The 24225-nt window shown below is 46.7% G+C and overlaps 1 protein-coding gene across 1 annotated transcript in view; it reads right to left on the bottom strand.

The window, feature by feature from the left end:
• Window positions 1-253: 253 nt before the first annotated feature.
• Window positions 254-24225, bottom strand: part of ACADVL (acyl-CoA dehydrogenase very long chain) — a 31353-nt gene continuing 7381 nt past the window's right edge. Inside the window, exons 4-20 of the mRNA XM_080979755.1 lie at window positions 21795-21867; window positions 19886-19950; window positions 19281-19415; window positions 18026-18170; window positions 17037-17166; window positions 15313-15438; window positions 14524-14722; window positions 13040-13144; window positions 11945-12031; window positions 11668-11730; window positions 10186-10287; window positions 6740-6837; window positions 4840-4912; window positions 3752-3824; window positions 2288-2360; window positions 1765-1840; window positions 254-1048 (exon numbers count right to left, since the gene is read on the bottom strand). Of these exons, the coding sequence (XP_080835881.1) occupies window positions 911-1048; window positions 1765-1840; window positions 2288-2360; window positions 3752-3824; window positions 4840-4912; window positions 6740-6837; window positions 10186-10287; window positions 11668-11730; window positions 11945-12031; window positions 13040-13144; window positions 14524-14722; window positions 15313-15438; window positions 17037-17166; window positions 18026-18170; window positions 19281-19415; window positions 19886-19950; window positions 21795-21867 (1761 nt within the window). The 3' untranslated portion in view covers window positions 254-910. The remainder of the gene's footprint in view (window positions 1049-1764; window positions 1841-2287; window positions 2361-3751; window positions 3825-4839; window positions 4913-6739; window positions 6838-10185; window positions 10288-11667; window positions 11731-11944; window positions 12032-13039; window positions 13145-14523; window positions 14723-15312; window positions 15439-17036; window positions 17167-18025; window positions 18171-19280; window positions 19416-19885; window positions 19951-21794; window positions 21868-24225) is intronic.

Raw genomic sequence — 24225 nt, 5'->3', positions numbered from 1 at the left:
CCAGGCTCTTATTATGGTTTAACTGCACCGTCGGAGGCAGTATTGCTTTGGAACACCAGTTGTTGGGAATCGCAAGTGGCAAAAGCATGTCTGCATACAGCTTCTGGGATTCCCACAGGGGAATCTGGTTGGCTGCTGTGAGAACAGGACGCTGGATTAGGTGGGCCTGATCCAGCCGCAGGGCTCCTCTGATGTCAACACGTGCATTACACTGGACAGCTTCTCTGAAAAATCTATCCCACTTCAGCAGCTCTTCAGATTTGTCGATGCAATTTAATAGGTTTTTTCTCCCGCAGAAAATACAGCAATCAGAGGCAGAGGGCTTTATACTTGCCGCTGATTTATAGCTAAACTTTCCAACTCAAGTGGCTCGTGAATTCTGGGACGCCAATGAAATAGGCAAGCAGCTGGATTTAGGAGTCTGGTACCCTTTTGCAATTCAGAGAATTCTGACCTCAGAATTTATGATAATTGCACTGGGGACGGGAGAAGAGTCTTCGCTAAGGTCACGGTGCGCATGCGTGGAGGGGAAGATTTGCCACACTCTCAAAGGAAGCCAAATACAGAATTCAAATGAAAGCCTCTCCCCACTCCTTCAAAATTCGACCTACTACTTGAGCACAAGAATAGCTGAGATTCCTGCATTGCAGGGGGTTGGACTGGATGACCTTCTGGGTACCTTCCAACTCTACAATTCTGAGATCATACTCTAGTCTTCACGTACCCTGCCAAAACGCACAGGAGTCCATTAAGGCATTTATAAAGCAAAGAGGTATATTTCTCTTGGGAGGGGGAATGAGCTACGGACGGTTGACCCCTCCTTTCTGAATCTGCAGGCTCTAATCGTTACATCTCTTAGGGCGGGGGCAAAGAGGGTGTAGGAGGCAGCTCCAGGAACAGCTGGCGCGCCTCAGATGCCCAGAGGGTTGTGAGAAACCACCCCTTCGTTTTCCACCAACGCCTTGGAGATGCCCCGGAGGTTCCTGAAGAAGTGGCGCGTGTTGTCGGAGCGCAGGGAGGTCAGGTTCTGAGTGATGCGGTCGTAGGCCTGAGTGGGGGAAGAGAGAGAGATGGAGCATAAAAATGGTGGAGGTCTCAGCACATAGTACCAAGTCTCCACTCTCTTTGATGCGCCACACACACCTTTGCTTAAAGTAATTATTGTGCCTCAGGGTTTGTTTGTTTTTCTTCCTCCCTCCGGACCCATTTTCCTTTTGTGCTATGACTTTTAAATTGTAATAATAATAATAATAATAATAATAATAATAATTTATTATTTATACCCCACCCATCTGACTGGGTTTCCCCAGCCACTCTGGGCGGCTCCCAAGAGAATTAAAAGCACAATAAAACATCAAACATTAACAACTTCCCTAAACAGGGCTGCCTTCAGATGTCTTCTAAAAGTCAGATAAGTTGTTTATTTCCTTGACATCTGGTGGGAGGGCGCTGCACAGGGCAGGTGCCACTACTGAGAAGGCCCTCTGCCTGGTTCCCTGTAACCTCACTTCTCACAGGGAGGGAGCGAGACAGGCACTGCCTTATAGTTTACATTCATAAGCCACTCAAAGGGTTGTCCAAGAGTGGGATTTTTTAAAAAATGCTTTAAATAAATGAGTAATACAATCACAGCCCCAAGAGTGAAGCATGCACCACTGATTTCTGGGCAGAGATCACATAAAACAGGGATTTTACCACTGATTTCTGGGTCTAAAAAACACAACGGCTGTTCTCATGCAAAGCAAAAACAGGGGCGCTCCTTACCTCAATGCACCAGGTGTCGCAAAGCATCTTCTCATGCTGGGCTGTGGGTTCTCCGCGCTCCAGGGACCGGGATGCCCTACCAGGGAAAGTCAGAAAAGGCATGAGAATTTGTTTTGGGGAGGGGAGAAAACTGACCCCCGAGTTTTGCAGAAAGAAGCTTTCTTGAAGGCTCAGATTCCTGCATTGCAGGGGGTTGGACTAGATGACCCTTGGGTCCCTTCCAACTCTACAATTCCAAGATTCTAGGACATGGCCTGCCAATGGGATTTGGGGTGGGGGACTTATCCTCGGGGCAACCAGAAGAGGGGAAGGGTCATAGCTCAGTGGGGGAGCATATCTGACTGCATGCAAAAGATTCCAGGTTCAATCCTTCATGGCATTGCCAGTGAGGGCTGGTAGAGACTTCCCACCAGAAACTCGGGAAAGCTGCCGTTTCCAAGTCAAGGTGGACAATAGAAATGAATCAGTGGGTGTGACTCAGTATACAAGGCAACTTGCTATGTTCCTGGAAAATAGGCCTTACCTGGAGAGCACCACAACCATGCCATACAAATCAATTGCACTGTCAGCGATGCGTTTCAACACGAATTGTTCATCTGGGATTTGTGGGAAGGGGGGAGAAGAGCAGAGAGAGAGAAAACAGATACCAGCAGTTATACCAGGAAGCCAGAGAGGGATGAATGGAGATAAGCACAGCAAAAAAAACCCCAAGAGATCCAAGTTCCCAGGATCCTGTTCCCAATAGTGGGCAGCTGGGTTCTCTTAAGAAGCCACCTCATTCCTGCTGCTCCTGCAAGGAGTCCATGAAACTAACAGCTCCTCTCCAGTTGCTTACCCTCAATATTTGATAAAAATGCGACTGAATACCAGTTTCTGGAAACCTCAGGAGGGAAGCTCTTGTGCTCAGATCCTGCTTGCAGACATCCAAAAGGCATCTGGTTGGAAGTCCGCAGGCAGGACCTGGGTGACCACTGTGAAAACAGGATGCTGGCCAAAGTGGGCCTTGTGGTCTGATCCAGCCGATGGGCTGTCATTATGCTCTAGCCCCCACTGCACCCCTGCAAGTGTAGCTAAAGAATCTGGGGTTGTTCATCTCTTTTGCGCTTTAATTTAATGGGATTAAAACTAGCTTTGATGACAGATTTATAGAACCCCTTAAAAAGGTATGGGAACTGGATATCGGAACACAAATTCTTTGCAGGGATGGGGGGGGGGGAAATGTTTCCAGTATTCTTAGGGGAAACTCCTTAAAATTACTACACAGGTGGTATTGCACTCCTCTGTAAATGTCAAAAATGTTTTCTTCTATATCCTCTAATTGTTGGAGGGGTTGCAATAGACTTGGCAAACTTTTCATTTGTGGTGGAAACTTCAGTTGGTGCAAGATTTTTGGAATATAATTTTGACCGAAATGATAAATATCACTAAAGAAACAATACTGCATGTTGTCCAAAATAAACATTACTGAATATTTTTGAAGAGACCAATGCAAATATACTGTAAAAAGAACTGATCTTATATATGATCCTGGCAGCATGAATAGTAATTGCAACTCAATGGGAAACTGCCCCAAATCTTACACTGGAAACTTGGCGCTACTCATTCACAGCTATCATAAAGAAAATTATGCGTAATTTTGAGATTTTGACAAGGACTAGAACCTACAGACCCCTTTTATATGGTTTGCCATCCCTTTATGACATATACAGCGGAACCACCATTTCCAAGGCAATCTGGAACTCTTGTTTGATGAACTGATATATGTTGATAGTCTTCACTTGGACTTTGTTATCTTAACTCATGTGCAACTGCATTCATTGTACGTGCCTATTTTACAGTTTTGCTTTTCCACCTTTTCATCTTTGCCCTGTTGTCATCATTGTTGTCTCTGGTTCACATACATTATCAAATGAAGTAATAATTTGAAAAAAACTAACCGAAAGAGCACGGATGGTGCCATTTTGGCTATTAAAAAACACACACTCACCAATAATCTTTTTGCCGTGTTTCAGAATCTTCTCTTCTACAACAGCACCAAAAAGATCGATCGCCCGTACTGCCTAAAAAGAAGGAAGAGGTTGAGAATATGGCAGCCAAAAGCCATGCAGAGGAGGCAACTAAAAGTTTCCCTCTCTCTATCAGACACGCCCCCCCTCACAATTCCAAACACATTTGTCAAAATATAGATAAAATCCACAGGTTTTGTTTTGTTTTTTAAATAAGAATACATGTCTGAATATGACTAACTCTCTCCAGTTTAGTGCTTTGTTTATTTAGCAAGATAGAATTGCGGGAACCTTTTGGAAAAAGTGTATTTCTGAGGTTTGATGGCTCATAACACCACTTTTTTTTTTTTAAATAATACCATAAAATTATCTTCATTTGAAAGTAGCCAATGAACATGAGTGTTTAGAGAGCCAATCAGGTGTTATGAGCCATCAAACCTTGGAAACAAACTTTTTCCAGAAGGCTTCCACAATTCTGGCTGCTAGTGTATACTGCTGGGGGGAAAATCTCTATGCAGTTTATAAAGTGCAGTATTCATCAAAATTAGCTGCGTAAGCAAGGCAAAAAGAGAGAGAGAGGGGTAAATTTGCATTTTGTTACACTGGTTTTGCCAATGTTGCTTCAGAACCTGTTTCAACATGCTTGCAACTTGCTCTCTAGTATTCATCCTCAAAAATCAATGTAAACCCTCGCCCCACCCAAAAAACCCCATGTCATTTGGAAGGTGGAATGTAAATCTGTGCAATAAAAAAAATACAAAATAAATCCTGCTTGGCTCTTCAAAAGGCAAGTGGAGAGCTAGTGTGGTGTAGGGTGCCGGGCTAGGACCTGGGTAAGATCAGGGTTCGAATCCCTGCTCAGCCGCGAACCTCACAGGCTAACCTTAGGGGCCCAAGTCACTGCCTCTCTCAGCCTAACCTACATCACAGGGTTGCTGTGGGGTTCAAAGTGAGGAGGAGGAGAACTACCCTGAGCAAACTGGAGGAGGAAAAGTTGGGATAACGATGCAATCGATCAAAGTGCAGAGGATCCAAAAAGATCAGCTGGGTTTCAAACGCCACCACTTACCCGCTCACCGCTCGAGTCCAGACTTGGGTGCACTACGGACTTCAAGGTTATCCCCGTTCCTAAACCGGCTTTCCTGGAAGGGGCAGGAGGAAGACAAAGAGGGCATGATTCTTAGGGCAAGAGAAGGTATAGAAAAAAGGAGAGCCCTTAAAATAAAATGCTTTCAGAACAGTGCCTATCAGGAAGGGGGAACAGAGACACACAATGAGAGAATGACTCAAACCAGGACTCCAGACAGGCTTACAAAAATCATGAATGATGTGGAAAGACGGACAGAGAGAGAGAAATGGTTCTCTTTCCTCCATCTACTGAAAACTCAAGGTTGGTTCGGCAGAAGGTAGCCGGCGTTTATAAGGACGACAAAAGGGCGGTTGGAGTTTATTTGTTTCGGTCATGCAACACGTGACTAACTTATGGAACTCACTGCCACAAGGCGGAAGGGGCAGCTGCCACCTGTCCAGATTGCTTTGAGAGAAAATGAAGAAAAAAGAGAGGCAAGGATTAAAACAGATTCACTGGACAAGGAAGAGGAGGAGAAGGTGATGAAAGCTGAATGTGGGGCGTCCGTATTCAGAGGCAACGTAACTTCCAGTGTCCACATAGCCAGGGCCTGAAGAATCATGGAGTCATCTAGTTTAACCCCCTGAAAAGCAGGAATCACAGCTAAATGGGGGGGGGAAGGAACCATTTTATGGCCACATCTCCTCATACGCATCCTCCAGGGTGGCAGGGGAGAGAGATAAATGGTCAAATTAGGTCACATTACTTCGTTTCATTTACTTAAACAGCCCTGGGTCAGGTCTGCTAAAAATCCCATTTGTTATATAAATTGGGGGCAAGGCATTGCCATGGAAACTGGATAGCAGGAGAAAGGTGATAGCCAGTCTGACAAAAGGGGGCGGGCAGGCCTTTCTTCCCCACTGTCCCCTGGCTGGAGGGGATGTCACTCGAGGTGTCTGCATGTGTGAAAGAGAACAACTGACTTGACAGCTTTTGCAGTCACGGGGGGGGGGGGGGAGCTAACAGCATGGGGGGGGCTGGTCACGTCCCCCAGAATCTGGTGGGAAGGCAGCAAACTTGGACACCTTAGTTAAGAGTTGCAGCTACTCTGCCTATTCTCCCCTGGATACAGGTGTAATTAAAACTGTATGCCACAAACAATCTGCAGCTATTGTTGTCGTTTATTTAATAAAATTTACAGTGGTACCTCGGGTTAAGTACTTAATTCGTTCCGGAGGTCCGTACTTAACCTGAAACTGTTCTTAACCTGAAGCACCACTTTAGCTAATGGGGCTTCCTGCTGCTGCCGCGCCGCCAGAGCACGATTTCTGTTCTTAACCTGAAGCACTATTTCTGGGTTAGTGGAGTCTGTAACCTGAAGCGTATGTAACCCGAGGTACCGCTGTATACACCGCCTGACAGCAAAAAGCCCTCAAAAAGCTCTTACAAAAAAGGAATTTTAAAAATCAAGTGAGAAAAATTAACAAGAAGGGGTCGATATTGGGGGAAAGGCACTCACTTAAGTACTTGGGTCCCAAGCCATTTACGGCTTTAGAAGCTAGCATTTCCACCTTGAACTGGGCTTGCCAGCTGACTGGCACCCAGCCCTGTGCTTTTAAAAAAATGGCGCTCCATGGTCCCATCATGTTGCCCCTTAGCAGCCCCATTCTGAGCTAGCTGCAGCCATCTCCAAGGGCAGCCCCATGTAGAGTGCATTGGAGTAGACCAAACGGTAGATCACTAGCCTCCAGTGGCCTCATTCAAAGGAAACCACCCCAGGGTGCACTGCTGGAACCCCGAAACGTATTCCCGCTCAGGGATGGGGATATGCGCAACAATTGCATGGCTTTAATTCTGTCGTATGCCCACCCGCACCCCACATCCCTTGGGGGATCCATACCTGCGGACTCGCTTCCCAACCTCGCTGACTATGAGCCCAGCGTTTCCAAGAGGATTCTTGATGGCACGCTGCAACCCGCGGAGCTCGTTCCCGGCGTTCTGGGGTAGAGAAAGAGGAGAGGAGAGGTCAGCACGAGGGAGTGGTTATATTGAAAAGTCAGGTGGATTCCGAATTGAAGAAAATGTTCCAACTAACATTTGTAAAAAAAGCCTGAAGCATTTCTGTTAGGGATTGTAGGAAAAGACCTGCCAAGGAAATTGAAGAACATGCCGTATTTTTCGCCCTATAAGACCACAAGACGCACCTAGTTTTTGGAGGAGGAAAACAAGAAAAAAAATATTCTGACTCTCAGAAGCCAGAACAGCAAGAGGGATCGCTGCGCAGTGAAAGCAGCAATCCCTCTTGCTCTTCTGGCGTCTGGGATAGCTGCGCAGCCTGCATTCGCTCCATAAGACGCACACACATTTCCCCTTACTTTTTAGGAGGGAAAAAGTGAGTCTTATAGAGCAAAAAATACGGTATTTATGTATGCGACAACGGCGGCCAGAGTCTTAATAGCACAAGGATGGGAGAAGGAAGAAATCCCGACAAAAGAACAGTGGCAAGAGAAACTGATGGACTATGCGGAACTGGCGAAATTGACATACAAACTGCGTGATAAGGACAACTGTGATTTCAAAGAATGGGAACCTTTAGCAAAGTACTTAAAGAAACAACAAACTGAATTAGACTCCTTTGCAGGTTTTGAATAAACATACACAAATTTATTATGGATTATATAAAGACAGATAATTTAAGGACCTTTACAATTTTATAATATGCAAAGAATAACATGTGCTGAAAAACCAGAGAGAGGAGCTGAGGGAAGTCTGAGTGGGGGGAGGGAGGGTGGTTTTTCTTTTTTCTTTTTTCTCATGAGGGGGAAGGGAAAAATTGGTGGCAGGAAATCAGGATGATATGTTTTCGATAAAGTGTTATGCTGAGATTTTGAATAAAAACTATTTTTAAAAAAAGTCAGGTGGATTTCAGGCTTTGAGGGCTCGTAAAAAGGTAGCAAAAATGTGTCTAGACTACTGTGACACGCTCTAGATAGGGCATCCCTTGGTGTTGGCTCAGAAACACCACTTGGTCCAGAATAGCGAAGCCCCCCAGAATACGTATGTGAGATCGTAACAAAGCTTATTCTGCAGGATCTGGCTGCCTTTACGTTACCAGGCCCAAATTAAGATGCTAACGCGGATGGGGACACTCTTTAATATTTATTGCACTGATATGCCACCTTGGAGGAGACTCTTGAGAGTCCCATGGACTGCAAGAAGATCCAACCTCTCCATTCCGAAGGAAATCAGCCCTGAGTGCTCACTGGAAGGACAGATCCTGAAGCTGAGGCCCCAAGACTTTGGCCACCTCATGAGAAGAGAAGACTCCCTGGAAAAGACCCTGATGTTGGGAAAGATGGAGGGCACAAGGAGAAGGGGACGACAGAGGACGAGATGGTTGGACAGTGTCCTTGAAGGGACCAGCATGAGTTTGACCAAACTGCGGGAGGCAGTGGAAGACAGGAGTGCCTGGCGTGCTCTGGTCCAGGGGGTCACGAAGAGTCGGACATGACTAAACGACTCAACAACAACAACATGCCACCTTCTCTCCAAGGAACTCAAGGCGGCACTGACATGCTTTCCCCCACCCTCACCGAATGCCCACAGCAACCTTGTGTGGTAGGCACAGTTGACAGGCAGTGACAGTGGGGGTTTTTGTGTGCCCGTGTTCATTTCCAGGAAGCAGTTCTGGTTCCAGGAACTGTGGCAGCATTTGAACGCGTGGTTGCAAAAAGCAGATACAAAAACAAGCAAAAAAAGTTCCGTTTTTAATTTGAAAGGCAAAATTAACCCACGGAACTTACAGCCACAGGATGTGGCTTCTAAAGATGATTAAGCCACACTCACGGAGGGAGGCGATGTCTGTGAACAGCTATTACTCACAGCTTAAACACTAGGGACGCGGGTGGCGCTGTAGGTTAAACCACTGAGCCTAGGACTTGCCGATCGGAAGGTCGGCGGTTCGAATCCCCGCGACGGGGTGAGCTCCCGTTGCTCAGTCCCTGCTCCTGCCAACCTAGCAGTTCGAAAGCACATCAGATAAATAGGTAAATAGATAAATAGGTACCGCTCCGGCGGGAAGGTAAATTTCCGTGCGCTGCTCTGGTTCGCCAGAAGCGGCTTAGTCCTGCTGGCCACATGACCCGGAAGCTGGACGCCGGCTCCCTCGGCCAATAAAGCGTGATGAGTGCTGCCACCCCAGAGTCGGCCACGACTGAACCTAACGGTCAGGGGTCCCTTTACCTTTAAACACTAGCCAACAGGGAGCTGCAAGGTTGTTTTGTAAGAAATCCACTTTAGCCATTGGGAGCACTGCTTTTACTGTTTTGGATATGAATTTCTGTAAGCTGCTGTTTATTTTATAAAGGAGAGTGTGATCTCTCTCTCTCTCTCTCTCTCTCTCCATATTAAAAAATCAACCAAACAAGCAGAGAGAGAGAGAGTGGCTGCCCTCACGCCCTTCCTGTGGGTCTGTCTCCCTGAGGCATCAGGCTGGCTCCTCTGCTAAGATGAACGCTGGAATAGGTGGGCCTTATTATTCTTCTTCTTATTAAGAAGAAACTCAATACAAAAAGTTAATAAAGATTGGATAATTTTTAAAGAATACATTAGAAATTGCTGTGATAATGCTAACCTCCTGGCAGACGCAGAATGAATCATGAAAAAAAAAAAGAAAGTATATAATAAGATCAGTTGGAAGAAATGGAAACTAAAATAATGACAATGAAATGCGTACAGTTTAACAAAATGTAATATAGCACAATGAAAAGAATCGGAAGTTAGTGTCAAGGGTGTGTTTGGTGTGTTTAAGTTGTAATTTGTGTAGTGTGTATTGGTTGTGTTGTATGTACTGTCTAAGTTAAATGTTATTAGTACAGTCATACCTTGGGTTACAGACACTTCAGGTTGTGTTTTTTCGGGTTACGGACGCGCTGAAACCTGGAAGTACCGGAACAGGTTACTTCCGGGTTTCAGTGGTCGTCCATGCGCAGCAGCGCTAAATCACACTTTGCGCATGCGCAGAAGTGCCGAATCGCAACTCACACCGCTGCGGATTGCGAGCGTGCATCCCGCACGGATCACGTTCGCAACCCGAGTGTCCACTGTAATGTGCAAAGTGATCTTAATTGACGTATAATAAAGTTTATTTTTTTAATTTTTTTTTAAAGGAATAGATGGGCCTTAGGCCTGATCCGACAGAGCTCTTCCAATGTTCTCATCAATGGCTGAAAGCCACGGGGGCAACACAGAAGCTCCGCCTCCCACCTTAAAAAACACTGCGCTCTTTCCTCTCTTCCTCCTCTTCCCCAGATTCTGAACCACAGACACACATTCCCAACAACCCACCTGAAATCCATTGAGCGCGACAAACAGCCGCAGGATGTCATTGGTTCCCTCAAAGATCCGGAAAACTCTCAAGTCACGCAGCACACGTTCCACTCCGGCATCCTGCAGCAGAGCGAGAAGAGAAGGAGAGGAGGGTCAAGGTGGACAGAACCAGGATTCCCCCACCGGTTCTGACCTTAACATGGGGGGCTTTCAATCCAAGGGTCTGGATGGCCCAGAGTCCTGGGCAAGGCAAGTTTAAAATCAAGAGCCTGAGCATGAACAGGACAGATTCAGGACGAGATGAAGGAAAGAGAGCTCCTTCACGCAGTGCATAAACTCTGGAACTCCCTGCCACAAGATGGCCACCAACCTAGAGGATGGAGGAGAGGGTTGTATACGTTGTGCCTCCACTTTCAAAAGCAGCCATGCTTCTGAATCCTAGTAATCATACCCAGCCTTTGTCCATCTCCTATTTGGGGGCAGGAGGTTGCTTTTGGCTTAGAGTCGCAAGGCCAGGTTTCATTCATTTCAGAAAGGAAAATCTGGGGCTGAGCCACAAAGGCCAAGTTTTGGAAGGATTTCAGTCCTGGCAACCTGGACTGCTGGTTTTCCAAGTCTTGGAAAATTGCTTTGCTTGGGGAAAACACACACACACACAGAGAAACAAATTCAAGGTGTCCCAGAGCACTCGAGATTAGTTTCCTCACCACTTGGTTTAATTTTATTTCAGATACAAATACAGGTCAGGAATGTCAGGTCCCGTGAGTTCATGCAAATATCTGGATTTAGCGTCGCTTAGAATTATCTTTTGTCTCCTTTATGAAATAATTTGTAGTTGAAATTACAACCCAACCTCTCTCTCCTTTGCCCATTCCTTGATTTCTTATCAATTCAGTAAATTACAAAGCCGTGTTTTCATTTCTTCTCTTTGTATTTTTCTGTCTGTTGTTATTTTATTTATTTCATAAATTTATACAGTGCTCGATTGTTTTTAAAAAAAACCAACAACCTCAAAGCGGTACACAAAGAGAATAAAACGAAAAGTAGCAGTAAAAACAACTCCTTAAAAGCACTCAGAAGATTAAATCAGCAATAAAGTGAAATCAGATTAAAACATACAGCAACGTTCTACGTGTCTGGGCAGGCTTGTCCAAAGAAAAATGTTTTTAGCAGGCGATGAAAAGAGTACATGTCAACAGGCAGAGAGTTCCTGCGCGTAGGTGCTGCCACGCTAAAAAAATTGATTTTTTTTAATGAATGAGGAATGGGTATCATTTTGGCACCTGGAATACTGCCAGTTCCATAGATCAAAGCGGTCAAATGGGCATAGAGGTGGTACGACAATCTTTCACGTATTTACTTGCCTTTATTAAAAAAAGGGGGGGGAAATCGTTTTGGAAAGGAAAAGGGAATGAAAACCTGGAACTACGAACACTGTGGATGACAACTGCTGGTTTTGGAGAAGGTGGTGGTGGAAGAGATTTCTCCCAATTGACTCACCTTCATGAAGCCCATTCCGCCCATGACCTGGATGCACTCGTCTGCAACAGTCCAAGCGGCCTCCTGGGCAAGACAAAAGGGAAAGGGGGGGAAATGACTCTGTCTTCTCAGGCTGTAAAATGGGCGCACTGAAACACCACCAGCAGCAGCCGCCGCCAAGGGAGATGGTCAAAACAGAGGGACCTTGCCCGTTAAAACAGGGGTGCAGCCAAACAGGTGACCGACAGACAAGGGGGCAAGGCCACCTTCCCCATTTCCCACCAGGCCCCTTTCTCACCGAGCCAAAGATTTTGCTGATGGCCGCCTCAATCTGGAAGTCGGTCGCCCCTTGGTCCATATTCGCGCTGATCATGTATGCCATGGACTGTAGGGAAGAGGAAAAGAGCCAAGGGAGTGAGATTCTGCTTCAGGGGTCAGCAAACTTTTCCAGCAGGGGGCCGGTCCACTGTCTCTCAGACCTTGTGGGGGGCCGGACTATATTTTTTTTGGAGGAGGGGGAAATGAACAAATAACCCACAAATAACCCAGAGATGCGTTTTAAATAAAAGCACACGTTCTACTCATGTAAAAACACCAGGCAGGCCCCACAAATACAGTGGTACCTTGGGTTAAGTACTTAATTCGTTCTGGAGGTCCGTTCTTAACCTGAAACTGTTCTTAACCTGAAGCACCACTTTAGCTAATGGGGCCTCCTGCTGCTGCTGCTCCGCCAGAGCCCGATTTCTGTTCTGAAGCAAAGTTCTTAACCTGAAGCACTATTTCTGGGTTAGCGGAGTCTGTAACCTGAAGCGTATGTAACCCGAGGTACCACTGTAACCCAGAGATGCATTTTAAAGAAAAGGGCACATTTCTACTCATGTAAAAACACGCTGATTCCCAGACCATCCGCAGGCCGGATTTAGAAGGCGACTGGGCCGGATCCGGCCCCCGGGCCTTAGTTTGCCTACCCACACTCTGCTCCATCACTGTTTTGAAAAAGTCTGCGTCGTAACAGGATGCGCTGAAACTAACAGCTTCTGGCTGCGTCCTGTTAATTTCACCTTTCAGTTTACAACCCTTTGGGGAATTCAGTTGCACTCATCCCCGCCCCCCCCCCCCCCCCGGTTGGCCACTGTGAGAACAGGAAACTGGGCTAGATGGGCTTTGGCCTGATCCCGCTACAGGGATCCTCTTGACGTTCTTCTCAAGTTCCTAGTCCTTAAGAAGCAAAGATTTAAAGGCGCGTTGCCAGGCTGGGGGAAGGTGGCGGGTCAGGACGGGCTGCAGTCGGGGGGCTTTGGTGCTGAGCACTGCGCTTTTTTGGCACGCCACAGCAGTTCACGTGTCGCTGCCCCAACCTCATGTGCTAGCTCACTTTCGCCCTTGCGCTCACCTCTGTCACGTATTGTAAAACTGCCATGCGAGCCAGTTTCTCCTTAATTCCCTCGAAGTTGTGGATTTTGTCTCCAAACTGGGTCCTGTTTGCTGCGTAGTTCACCTTTTTGGATAATAATAAATAATAATAATAATATATGAATGAATTTATTAATACGGTCACAGACCAGCGTCAACACACACAATATCACAGATCATAAAAAAAAATCAGAAATACAGAGGTCAATATGAGTGTAACAAGGATTTTTAATTATTAGCGTGCCCCCTGTAATTAACATTTGGGGGTTTGGTCATTATGGGATAGCACTTGCTTCCTGCGATTAATTGCAGACGCACAGAATTTGGCTACATTTAATGTAGTCTTGGGATTCTTGTCCTCTAGCAGTAGTTTTAAACTATGGTGTTCCGATTCTTTCCTGGACTTTTGCAAGACAGGTGTAATAAAAGTCAAACGTATATCCTCATAAAGACGGCAACGTAATAGTACATGTGAAGCAGTTTCAACTTCCAACGAGCCACAGGGGCAGACCCGTGCTGTGTATGGTTTACCCTCAAATCTGCCCTAATAATAATATATTTATACCCCGCCCTCCCTGGCCAAGTCCTGGCTCAGGGCACCTAACACTGAATATAAATATAGTAAAAACATTAAAACAAAAAACAAAAAACCAGTGGATTAAAATATAAGTTAGAATACAGTTTAAAATGCAGTTTAAAATGAAGCCTCATTTTAGTGGTAGCCTATAGATCAAAGCCATAAGGGGTAAAGGTAAAGGGACCCCTGACAGTTAAGTCCAGCCGCCAACGACTCTGGGGTTGCGGCGCTCATCTTGCTTTACTGGCCGAGGGAGCCAGTGTCCAGCTTCCGGGTCATGTGGCCAGCAGGACTAAGCCGCTTCTGGCGAACCAGAGCAGCGCACGGAAACACCGTTTACCTTCCCACCGGAGCGGTACCTATTTATCTACTTGCACTTTGACGTGCTTTCAAACTGCTAGAGAGCCAGCGTGGTGTAGTGGTTAAGAGCGGTAGTCTCATAATCTGGGGAACCAGGTTTGCGTCCCCGCTCCTCCACATGCAGCTGCTGGGTGACCTTGGGCCAGTCACACTTCTTTGAAGTCTCTCAGCCCCACTCACCTCACAGAGTGTTTGTTGTGGGGGAGGAAGGGAAAAGAAGAATGTTAGCCGCTTTGAGACTCCTTAAAGGGAGTGAAAGGCGGGATATCAAATCCAAACTCTTCTTCTTCTTCTTCTAGGTTGGCAGGAGCAGGGACCGAGCAATGGGAGCTCACCCCGTAACGGGGATTCGAACCACCAACCTTCTGATCTTGGCAAGTCCTAGGCTCTGTGGTTTAACCCACAGCGCCACCCATGTCCCCCAGCAGATATAGGAACACGCTAAAACACCAAGCATTAAAAAAATTGGAAAGAGGGGGGTCCTCTTCCAACTCAACAAACCAAAGGTACTATGAGACTTCACTCACCGCTTTGCTGATCAGCCCCCGCATGGTGCCGGCCGTGGCAGCGGCCATGCCAAACCGCCCGTTGTTCAGGATATTCATGGCCACCTTGAACCCAGAGCCAGGGGCCCCTATGACATTCTCGACAGGAACACGGCACCCGTCAAAGTGGACCTCGGCCGTGTTGGACGCCTTGATGCCCATCTTCTTCTCTGGGGGTCCGCTGGAGGGGGGTGAGATAAATACCGTATTTTTCTGTGTGTAACACGCCCCTGTGTATAAGACGTCCCCTATTTTCGGGGACTCCAAATTAATAAAATGGGGGGAGATTGGCCAGAGTTGTTAAGCTGTTTTGGGGGATGATTGGCCAGAGTTGCTGAGCTTTTGGGGGGGGAATTGCCAGTCCCCCCTATGCACTATGTATAAGACAATCCCCAATTTTAAACCTAAAAAAATAGTCTTATACACGGAAAAATACAGTAAATGCATTTAACCTTTAAATGCCTGCAGGAAATTTTTCTACATCGCCAAGCACTGAAGACTAAGGAAGCACCTTCCTTTAATAAGTTAGTGGAGAGTCCCCAATTTTAAATGTTCGTGTATGCATCATTTGCAGGCATTCTTGTAAATTCCCCGTTTTTTAAGTGCAGAAGCTTCCAAGTTCAATCTCCAGTGAGCAGAGCCAGGAAATCTCTCCTCCTGTGCGTGGCCTGAGAATCTGGAGAGCAGCTGAGAGCCAGAGCAGGCAATACTGGCCCGGGTAGAGGAATAAGCCGAAGCTGGAGTGAGCTGGCTTGCTCCGATACTACTCACCGTGTGACGCCCCCAAAGGCTCGCTCCACTATGAAGGCCGTGATCTTGTCCTTCACTTCCCCAGTCGCCTCGTCCTTGATCTTCGTTCTTGCGAAAACGGTAAATATATCCGCAAGGCCGCCGTTGCTGCAAGAGATTTGCCAGTCAGGGGTGGGGGGTTGGCGCTCGTAACTGCAGGACCACAGGCAAGCCTCCAACCTCACATTTGAAGGTCTATATTAATATATTTGCGGCTGCCCATTCCATCTGGGATGAATGGCTATGCGAGAGAGAGGGAGAGAGCCCCTTTGGTGGTCGCCCGCCATTTTGGAATTCTCTCCCCAGGAAGTCCCAACTGACACCTTCCTTATCGTTCTCTTTTTGTCACCGGGACTTTTTTTTAAAAAAAGATTCTTTAGATACCATTTTAAACCTCCTAAACCAGGCATGGCTAAACTTGGCCCTCCAGCTGTTTTGGGACTACAACTCCCATCATCCTTGACCACTGGGTCCTGTTAGCTAGGGGTGATGGGAGTTGTAGTCCCAAAACAGCTGGAGGGCCGAGTTTGGCCATGCCTGTCCTAAACTAACACACACAAGCAGTTTGGCAGCTTTTAACTTATGGTGGTTTTTCACATCCTGACATTTATATTTTTTTATTTTTGGGGGGGATGACATATTTCATTTTGATTTGATACCTGCATTCCGCGCTTTTGCAACAACACACGTCGAGCTCAAAGAGGCTTTGGGGTTTGGGGGGGGAAACATTGCAAACATTGGAATATCAAACACAGCAGTATACAAAGGAAGGAAACTGGGGGGGGGGGGAATTCATCAAAAAATAATTAATACAAAAAAGTCAGTATATATAAATGTGTGTGTGTGTGTGTATACACACGCACACATATAAATACATACACACACACACATATATATATTTATTTATTATAGATAGATATAGATAAAGGTAAAGGGACCCCTGACCATTAGGTCCAGTCGTGGCTGACTCTGGGGTTGCAGCGCTCATCTCGCTTTATTGGCCGAGGGAGCCGGCGTACAGCTTCCGGGTCATGTGGCAGGCATGACTAAGCCGCTTCTGGAGAACCAGAGCAGCGCACCGAAACGCCGTTTACCTTCCCGCCAGAGCGGTACCTATTTATCTACTTGCACTTTGACGTGCTTTCGAACTGCTAGGTTGGTAGGAGCAGGGACCGAGCAACGGGAGCTCACCCCGTCACGGGGATTCGAACTGCTGACCTTCTGATTGGCAAGTCCTAGGCTCTGTGGTTTAACCCACATCGCCACCCGCGTCCCTATATTATAGATATAGATAAAAACAAGTTCCTTTTTAACCAGGCCTTTGGTTGACCTGATCAACATCCCATACCCTTTTAAAATATGGCTCTTTTTTTGGGGGGGGGGGTATTATTGGGTCATTGATTTTATTTTTATTCTTCATACTGTGATCTTTTATGTGAACCACCCTGAGACCTCTGGCTATAGGGTGGTATATAAATTCAATTAAATAATAATGGTAGTAATATATGATCAAAAGCGGCAGTATAAAAAATATCCAAAATATACTGAGGAAGGGGGTGTTTTCCAACGAGAAGTGCGGCAGGTTCAAGGCTCTTTTTGGTGAAATCTCTGCTCCAAGGTGGGTGGCAAACACTCCCCCCACCCTGCCCCAATCCGTGCCTCCTCCTCCTCCTCCACCGACCCACCCAGGCTGGCCCCCAACTCACCTGATCCAAATCTTGCTCCCGTTGAGAGTGTAGTAAGTGCCGCAGGGGCTGAGCTCAGCCGTGGATCGGATGGAAGCTGCGTCCGAGCCGCTAGTGGGTTCCGTCAGGCAGTACGCAGCAATGGTCTCACCTAGAGAGTTTTATTTTATTTTATTTTTTAAAAAAGAGGGTCGTCATGGGAAGACAGAGGCACCCAAAATACGCACAGCCACCTTTGCCTACAAGGTCTGAAGCGGCTTCCAAGTTTTGTGCGATATAAGCATGCCTCAACCCTCGTGATCCAAATAACACAACCCGGATGGGAAAGAAGAAAAAAAAATCCCGACCAGGGAAGAACAACAAACCAAGTTGACGGACTATGCCGAAATGGCCAAATTAACTGGAAAGCTAAGGAACCAAGATGATACGAACTTTAAAAAAAGAATGGGGGGGAAATGTATATAATTTATTTAGGAAACTACTGTAAGCAGATGAAAACACTAGCAGGATTTTAATCTCACTTGCAAGGTAACAAAGACTACGGACAATTTACATGGAGAGAAAAATGTGGATAACAGGCTGCTATGCAAATGTAAATATTGACACTAGGACCCTGGAAGGGAGGGGAGGGAGTCATGAGATTCAGAGAGATCTCGCAATATGGATTTTCAATGGATTTTATTATAAGTTTATATATTATAACTATTTCAAAAAATAATAACAACACAACCCAACCTTGTGCATACACAAAAAACACACATACACCATGATGAAAGGGAATTTAGGCAGGTAAATGGGATGTTGGGCGGTGAAAGGGGGAACTTGTGAAGCGAGGAACCCTTGAAGCGGGGATTCACGCAGCAGGAGGGACCGTGTTGCAGGGTGCACTTCCCTCCCTCAACTTCCTCCCTCAGCCCCTTATTCTGCCCCTCGCCTCCCCATCGCCTGTCCCTGGTTATGATGTCTCTGCCCCTCAGCTCCCCACCCCCCACAAGGCCACGACCCCTTACCTGTTGCCAGTTTGGGGAGGTACTTTTCCTTCTGCTCCTTGGTGCCATAGAGGAGGATGCCTTTAAACCCGATTGACTGGTGGGCCCCCAAGGTGATGCCCACCCCCAGGTCGTGCATGCCGACGAGCTCCACCATTCGTGCATACTGTGGCAGGAAGAGAGAAAAAGAAGGGGTGTCAGCCGTGAAGCATTCAAAGCTCTCTTGCGCGCCTCTGAGCATGGGCAGAGCACATTTTTCTCAGCGGCAAGAAAGCTCAGCCTTCCTCAAAGCAGGAAAGCCACCCCCATCCCTGAAAGGACAATGTCTGAGAACATTCCATGACATCACAGCAACTTGACCAATGGCTGCACAGAGCAGCAGGAAATCCCTCTAAGCTCACAAACTTCCGTGTCGTTTCCTTCCTAGGCATAGCTGTCAACTTACAGATTTGAAAATAAGGGACCAGCAGCCAAAATAAGGGATTTTAGTCAACCAGCTGAAATACGAAGTTAAAAGGGACCAGATAATTTGGGAGAGCAGCGCCGGGTTTTAGCCCTTCGTTTCCAGAGGTTGCTGCTCAAGACACCAGCTGATGAAACACTGCAATTAAATAACTACAAGCATTAACCACTTTTTACGCAAAACGAAGTCCAAGCTACGAAGATGCTGCTGCAGTTCTGTATCTTTTCTCTCGTGCTCCATCTGCAGCTCTCAGTTCCATCAGGCGGGGCGGGAGGAGGGGGGGGAAATAGCGCCCAAAGTAAACCCGCAGATCAGACCATCTATGCTAGTCTACCACTACAAATCTATGGGAGAAGCACTTGCGGTCCTTCCTCTGCTTTCCCCCTCTATGGTTAGCCCTTGGAACACCTGTCTGCGCCTCCGCCTCCTCCTCCTCTCTCTGAACTGCTTTCTCTATGCTTGCCCTTGCTCTCCTCTCAAGGCTCCTCAGTCCCCGGCGGGGAGGGGTTCCCGGGGGCCGAGGCTGGTGAGAGGAGGCCGGAGGGGGGCGGGCCAGGCAGCCAAGCAACACAGTTGGAGCCTCCCTCCTCCCTGGCCGGCAGGGAGGGAGGGAGGGAGAGGAGCTGCTTCCTTTGAAACCCGGGAAATTTAAGGGACATCATCAACAAGGGACAGCAGCGGGACACGGCGCTGGGATAAGGGAGTTTCCCGGCAAATACGGGACGGTTGACAACTATGTTCCTAGGCTTCCCTCCGAGTCTGGTACCATTTAGGGGAAGGATGGGGGGGGGGGCGCCAGCCCTCGAGCCTCACCTGTGTGTTGCTGAGCCCCAGGCCCCCGAGCTCGACGGGGATTTGCAAGCCAAAAGCTCCCAGCTCCTTGAGGCCTTCCATGGTCTTGTCCTCCACTTTCTCCAGCGCATCATTTTTGGCCGGGTCGTTCACCTCCTGGTGGAGAGAGGGAGGAAGGGAGAGTCCGATGATGGGAAAAGCATCTATTTCAACCAGGGGTCGGCAAACTTTTTCAGCAGGGGGCCGGTCCACCGTCCCTCCAACCTTGTGGGGGGGGCGGACTATATTTTTTGGAGAGGAGGAAATGAACGAATTCCTATGCCTCACAAATAACCCAGAGGTGCATTTTAAATAAAGGGACACATTCTACTCATGTAAAAACACACTGATTCCCGGACCTTCTGCAAGCCGGATTTAGAAGGCGATTGGGGCGGATCCAGCCCAAGTTTGCCTATCTGTGATTTAAACCCATTCTGCGTTTCCCCTTGCTGTTGGGAATGTGTCCCCCAAGGTTCAGCCAAAACCTGCCATTTCTCCTCAATTCCCACCCACATAATTCTGGCCCTGCCCTAATAAATTATTATTACTATTATTATTAAGACAGATGCCATTCTGGGAGTCCTCACCTCAAAGAACCGAGAGACGGGGCCCACGAGCTCTCTCAGTGTCTGGGCTTGATCTTCATTTAGAACTGTAATAAGAGAAGGGAAGGAAAACATCAGCCCCTGCTAGCCTGCTAGCCCTCCTAGCAAACTGCTTTTCCAAACCCCAACATGCACCTTGCGGCGGAACCAATTTGGATTTCCTTGCCTCCTGCTTTTTATACTCTCCAAGCTTTTCCCATCTGAGATGGCTGGCTGCATTCTCTTAACTGCATGCCAAGCCGCATTGTTTTGAATATTCGTTTGGAAGCCGCCCAGAGCGGCTGGGGAAACCCAGCCAGATGGGTGGGGTATAAATAATCAATTATTATTATTAAGGAAAAGGGGGAAACTTAGCCCTGCACACCTAGAGTTGGTCTTTCCTATCCTCAGCCAACGTTCTTAGACTTAAAACGCAAACCCACAGACCTCCCTCTGCCTTGCCCTTTACGGAAGAAGGAAGCGAGATTAAGAAATGTGTTTGTCTAGGACAGGGGTCAGCAAACTTTTTCAGCAGGGGGCCGGTCCACTGTCCCTCAGACCTTGTGGAGGGCCGGACTATATTTTGAAAAAAATAATAATGAACGAATTCCTGTGCCCCACAAACAAACCAGAGATGCATTTTAAATAAAAGCACACCTTCTACTTGTGTAAGAACACCAGGCAGGCCCCACAAATAACCCAGAGATGCATTTTAAATAAAAGCACACCTTCTACTCGTGTAAAAACACCAGGCAGGCCCCACAAATAACCCAGAAATGCGTTTTAAATAAAAGGACATATTCTGCTCATGTAAAAACACGCTGATTCCTGGACCGTCCGCGGGCCGGATTGAGAAGGCAATTGGCCTGGATTTGGGCCTAAGTTTGCCTACCCATGGTCTCTAGGACTAGGTCAGGCATCCCCAAACTTGGCCCTCCAGATGTTTTGGGACTACAACTCCCATGATCCCTTGCTAACAGGACCAGTGGTCAGGGATGATGGGAATTGTAGTCCAAAACATCTGGAGGGCTGAAGGTTGGGGATGCTGGACTAGGTCAAACATGGGCTGCTGATTGAAGTGCCTAGTCCTCATGAGAAAAGTACAGGAAATGAGGCAGACCCAGGACTCAAAATGAAGGGGGTCTTGGGCTGGGTTTCTGGCAGGTGTATGAATTGCTATTATAATATTATTATTATTATTTGCATTTTCTTTCCTTCTGTATATAATTTTATTAAGTTTTCAGTTTTACAATTTAAAATACCCATTTTACATCCTTAAGATACCAATGATTTCCCTTCTTCTCTTTCCATGGTTCATTTTACATCTCACAAATCCCTGCATATTTCACAAAAACGACACCATTCAGTATTCCATTATTGCACCCATCAAAACTTGTTTACACTGCTGAATTGATCTTAATGCTGCCCGCGTTTTCAGCTGTACACAATTATTTCCCATATAGTCAATAAACGTTTTCCAGTCTTCTTTAAAAGTATCTTCTTCTTGTTCTCTCATTCTATATGTCTGCAAGCTGGGCATATTCTGTCAACTTAAGTTGCCATTCTTCTTTGGTTGGGACCTCGCTTGTTTTCCATTTTGGGGCTAACAAAACACGGGCCACAGTAGTGGCGTACATAAATAACCTTTTTTGACACCTGGGAATTTCAGTCTGAATTATCTCCAAAAGAAAGGACTCTGGGTTTGTTTGGAAAGTACTTTTAAACATTTTTTTCAATTCATTATGGATCATTTCCCAATAGTCTGGACTATTATTATTATTATTATCTACATGCTGCCCATCTGACGAGGTTACCCAGCCACTCTGGGCAGCTTCCAACGAACTAAAACACAGTAATACATCAAACATTAAAGTCCTCCAACCCATCTCCTCTCCAAGCCCCTGGTGTTTACCTGAAGGATAAGGGAAGACTTGTTCTGTGTTGACCTGGCCCTTGAACATCCCAACGGCAAATGACTTCGACTCCTGGATGGAGAACAAGAGGAAGAGTTGCAACACTTGGGGCTTCTTAAAGTTAGAGGAAATGCCAGCGAGAGCCGCCATGACGGAATTCGATAAAATCATGCATATCCCAGAGAAAGAAACAAACGTTTTCTCCCTCTCTCACAGCACTAGACGCTGAATGTTGGAGGTATTCAGGACAGATTAAAAAGGAAGCCGTTCGGTAAACGATGCATAGAAACTCTGGAACTCCCTGCCACTGGAGGGAAGGACGGCAGCCAACATGGAAGCCTTTAAAGATGGATTAGACCAACTCAGGGAGGACAAGTAGTCAGGAGGGCTCTGGAGGCAGTAAAACCGTATTTTTCACTCCATAAGACGCACCAAGTTTTTAGAGGAGGAAAACAAGAAAAAAAATATTCTGAATGAAACAGTGGATGTATTTTTGTGGTTCATGCTATGGCCACAGACACGTGATCTGATGATGAATTTGGGGTGATCCAATGCAAAAATCCTGAGGATCCATGGGCTTTTACCTCCCCCCTCCCAGGCAGCCTCCGCTAGCCTCCCTTATCTCCCTTCTGATCCCACAGATCAGCTGTTTCCGTTCAACACTCCCTTCCCTCTTGTTTGCCTTAGTGTCTGTTCCTTAACTGGAGCAGTTTTTTGCTCCTCCTTTTCTTCTAATTTCTCTCCTCATTGCTTTGGTCTTCCTGTTTCCCCCCTTTGCAAGTTCGCTGTCTTTACCTCCCCCCTCCCAGGCAGCCTCCTTTATCTCTAGCGCCCCTTATCTCTCCCTGAACCGATCAGCGGCTTTGTTTCAACACCCACTTCCCTCTTTCAAAAAAAAAAGAAAAAAGAAAAAAAAAAGCATGACCTGCTTTTTGCCCCTGGGCAATTCGACTCCAGGAACCACGCATTCGCTCCATTAGACGCACAGACATTTCCCCTTACTTTTTAGGAAGAAAAAAGTGTGTCTTATGGAGCGAAAAATACGGTACTTCTCAATATTGGTCGCTAGGATAAGAAAATGGCACAGGCTGTGAGGCAGGGCAAAAGAGAAACGGCCTCCACCCAGTGGGGGCTGAAGACAACCAATGGAATACAATTGGGGAATGATGTTGTTGTTGTTGTTTAGTCGTTTAGTCATGTCCGACTCTTCATGACCCCATGGAGCAAAGAACGCCAGGCCCTCCTGTCTTCCACTGCCTCCCGCAGTTTGGTCAAACTCATGCTAGTAGCTTCGAGAACACTGTCCCACCATCTCGTCCTCTGTTGTCCCCTTCTCCTTGTGCCCTCCATCTTTCCCAGCATCAGGGTCTTTTCCAGGGAGTCTTCTCTTCTCAAGATGTGGCCAAAGTCTTGGAGCCTCAGCTTCAGGATCTGTCCTTCCAGTGAGCACTCAGGGCTGATTTCCTTCAGAATGGAGAGGTTTGATCTTCTTGCAGTCCATGGGACTCTCAAGAGTCTCCTCCAGCACCAGAATTCAAAAGCATCCATTCTTCGGCGATCAGCCTTCTTTATGGTCCAGCTCTCACTTCCATACATCACTACTGGGGAAACCAGAGCTTTAACTATACGGACCTTTGTTGGCAAGGTGATGTCTCTGCTTTTTAAGATGCTATCTAGGTTTGTCATTGCTTTTCTCCCAAGAAGCAGGCGTCTTTTAATTTCGGGACTGCTGTTACCATGTGCAGTAATCATGGAGCCCAAGAAAGTAAAATCTCTCACTGCCTCCATTTCTTCCCCTTCTATTTGCCAGGAGGTGATGGGACCAGTGGCCATGATCTTCATTTTTAATATTTCACACCAAAAGCTGCATCTGCTTTTGTATATGGATTAATGTGAAAATGAGGGTGAATTGTTGGTCTTTGCGAGCTTCCCCTAGGGCCCGGGGGCTAGCAAGCTAGGATTTTCTTTTCCACGTTGCTTTTCTACGGAAAACTCGTATTTGGACTATCAGCTCGTTAAAAGATCTGAAAGACTGCTGGGCCTAACTCAAACGAAAGAGAGCCCAGAGCTTGAAGATAAAACTGTGGAATGAAGGGAGGGCAAGCTGAAAATCAACCAATGGATAACAAGACGGAATAAAAAGGCCTCTTGCAGGTTAATAGACATATGGACTTGATAAATATGATAGAAAGTCATACACCAGCGATTGCAATGATAAGACAGAGGTTAAGAGCGGAATTATGAAACTGGAAAAAAAAATGCAGGAACTAGTGAAAGAAACTTTCTCCCGACAGCCAGAACATGGGAAGTCCCATTAAATTATTTAATTTGGAATATATAACTGGCTTTATTTTTTTGTATTATGATTATGCACGGCTGACGAAGCCCAGCAAGGCAAAACAAAATATTATTCCGGGAATCCTTGTCACG

The sequence above is a fragment of the Podarcis pityusensis genome (assembly GCF_964106645.2).
Source record: "Podarcis pityusensis genome assembly, chromosome: 13".
Taxonomy (NCBI): Eukaryota; Metazoa; Chordata; class Lepidosauria; order Squamata; family Lacertidae; genus Podarcis; species Podarcis pityusensis.
Note: the sequence above shows the minus strand (reverse complement) of the source record. Positions and strands in the feature narration are given on the sequence as shown.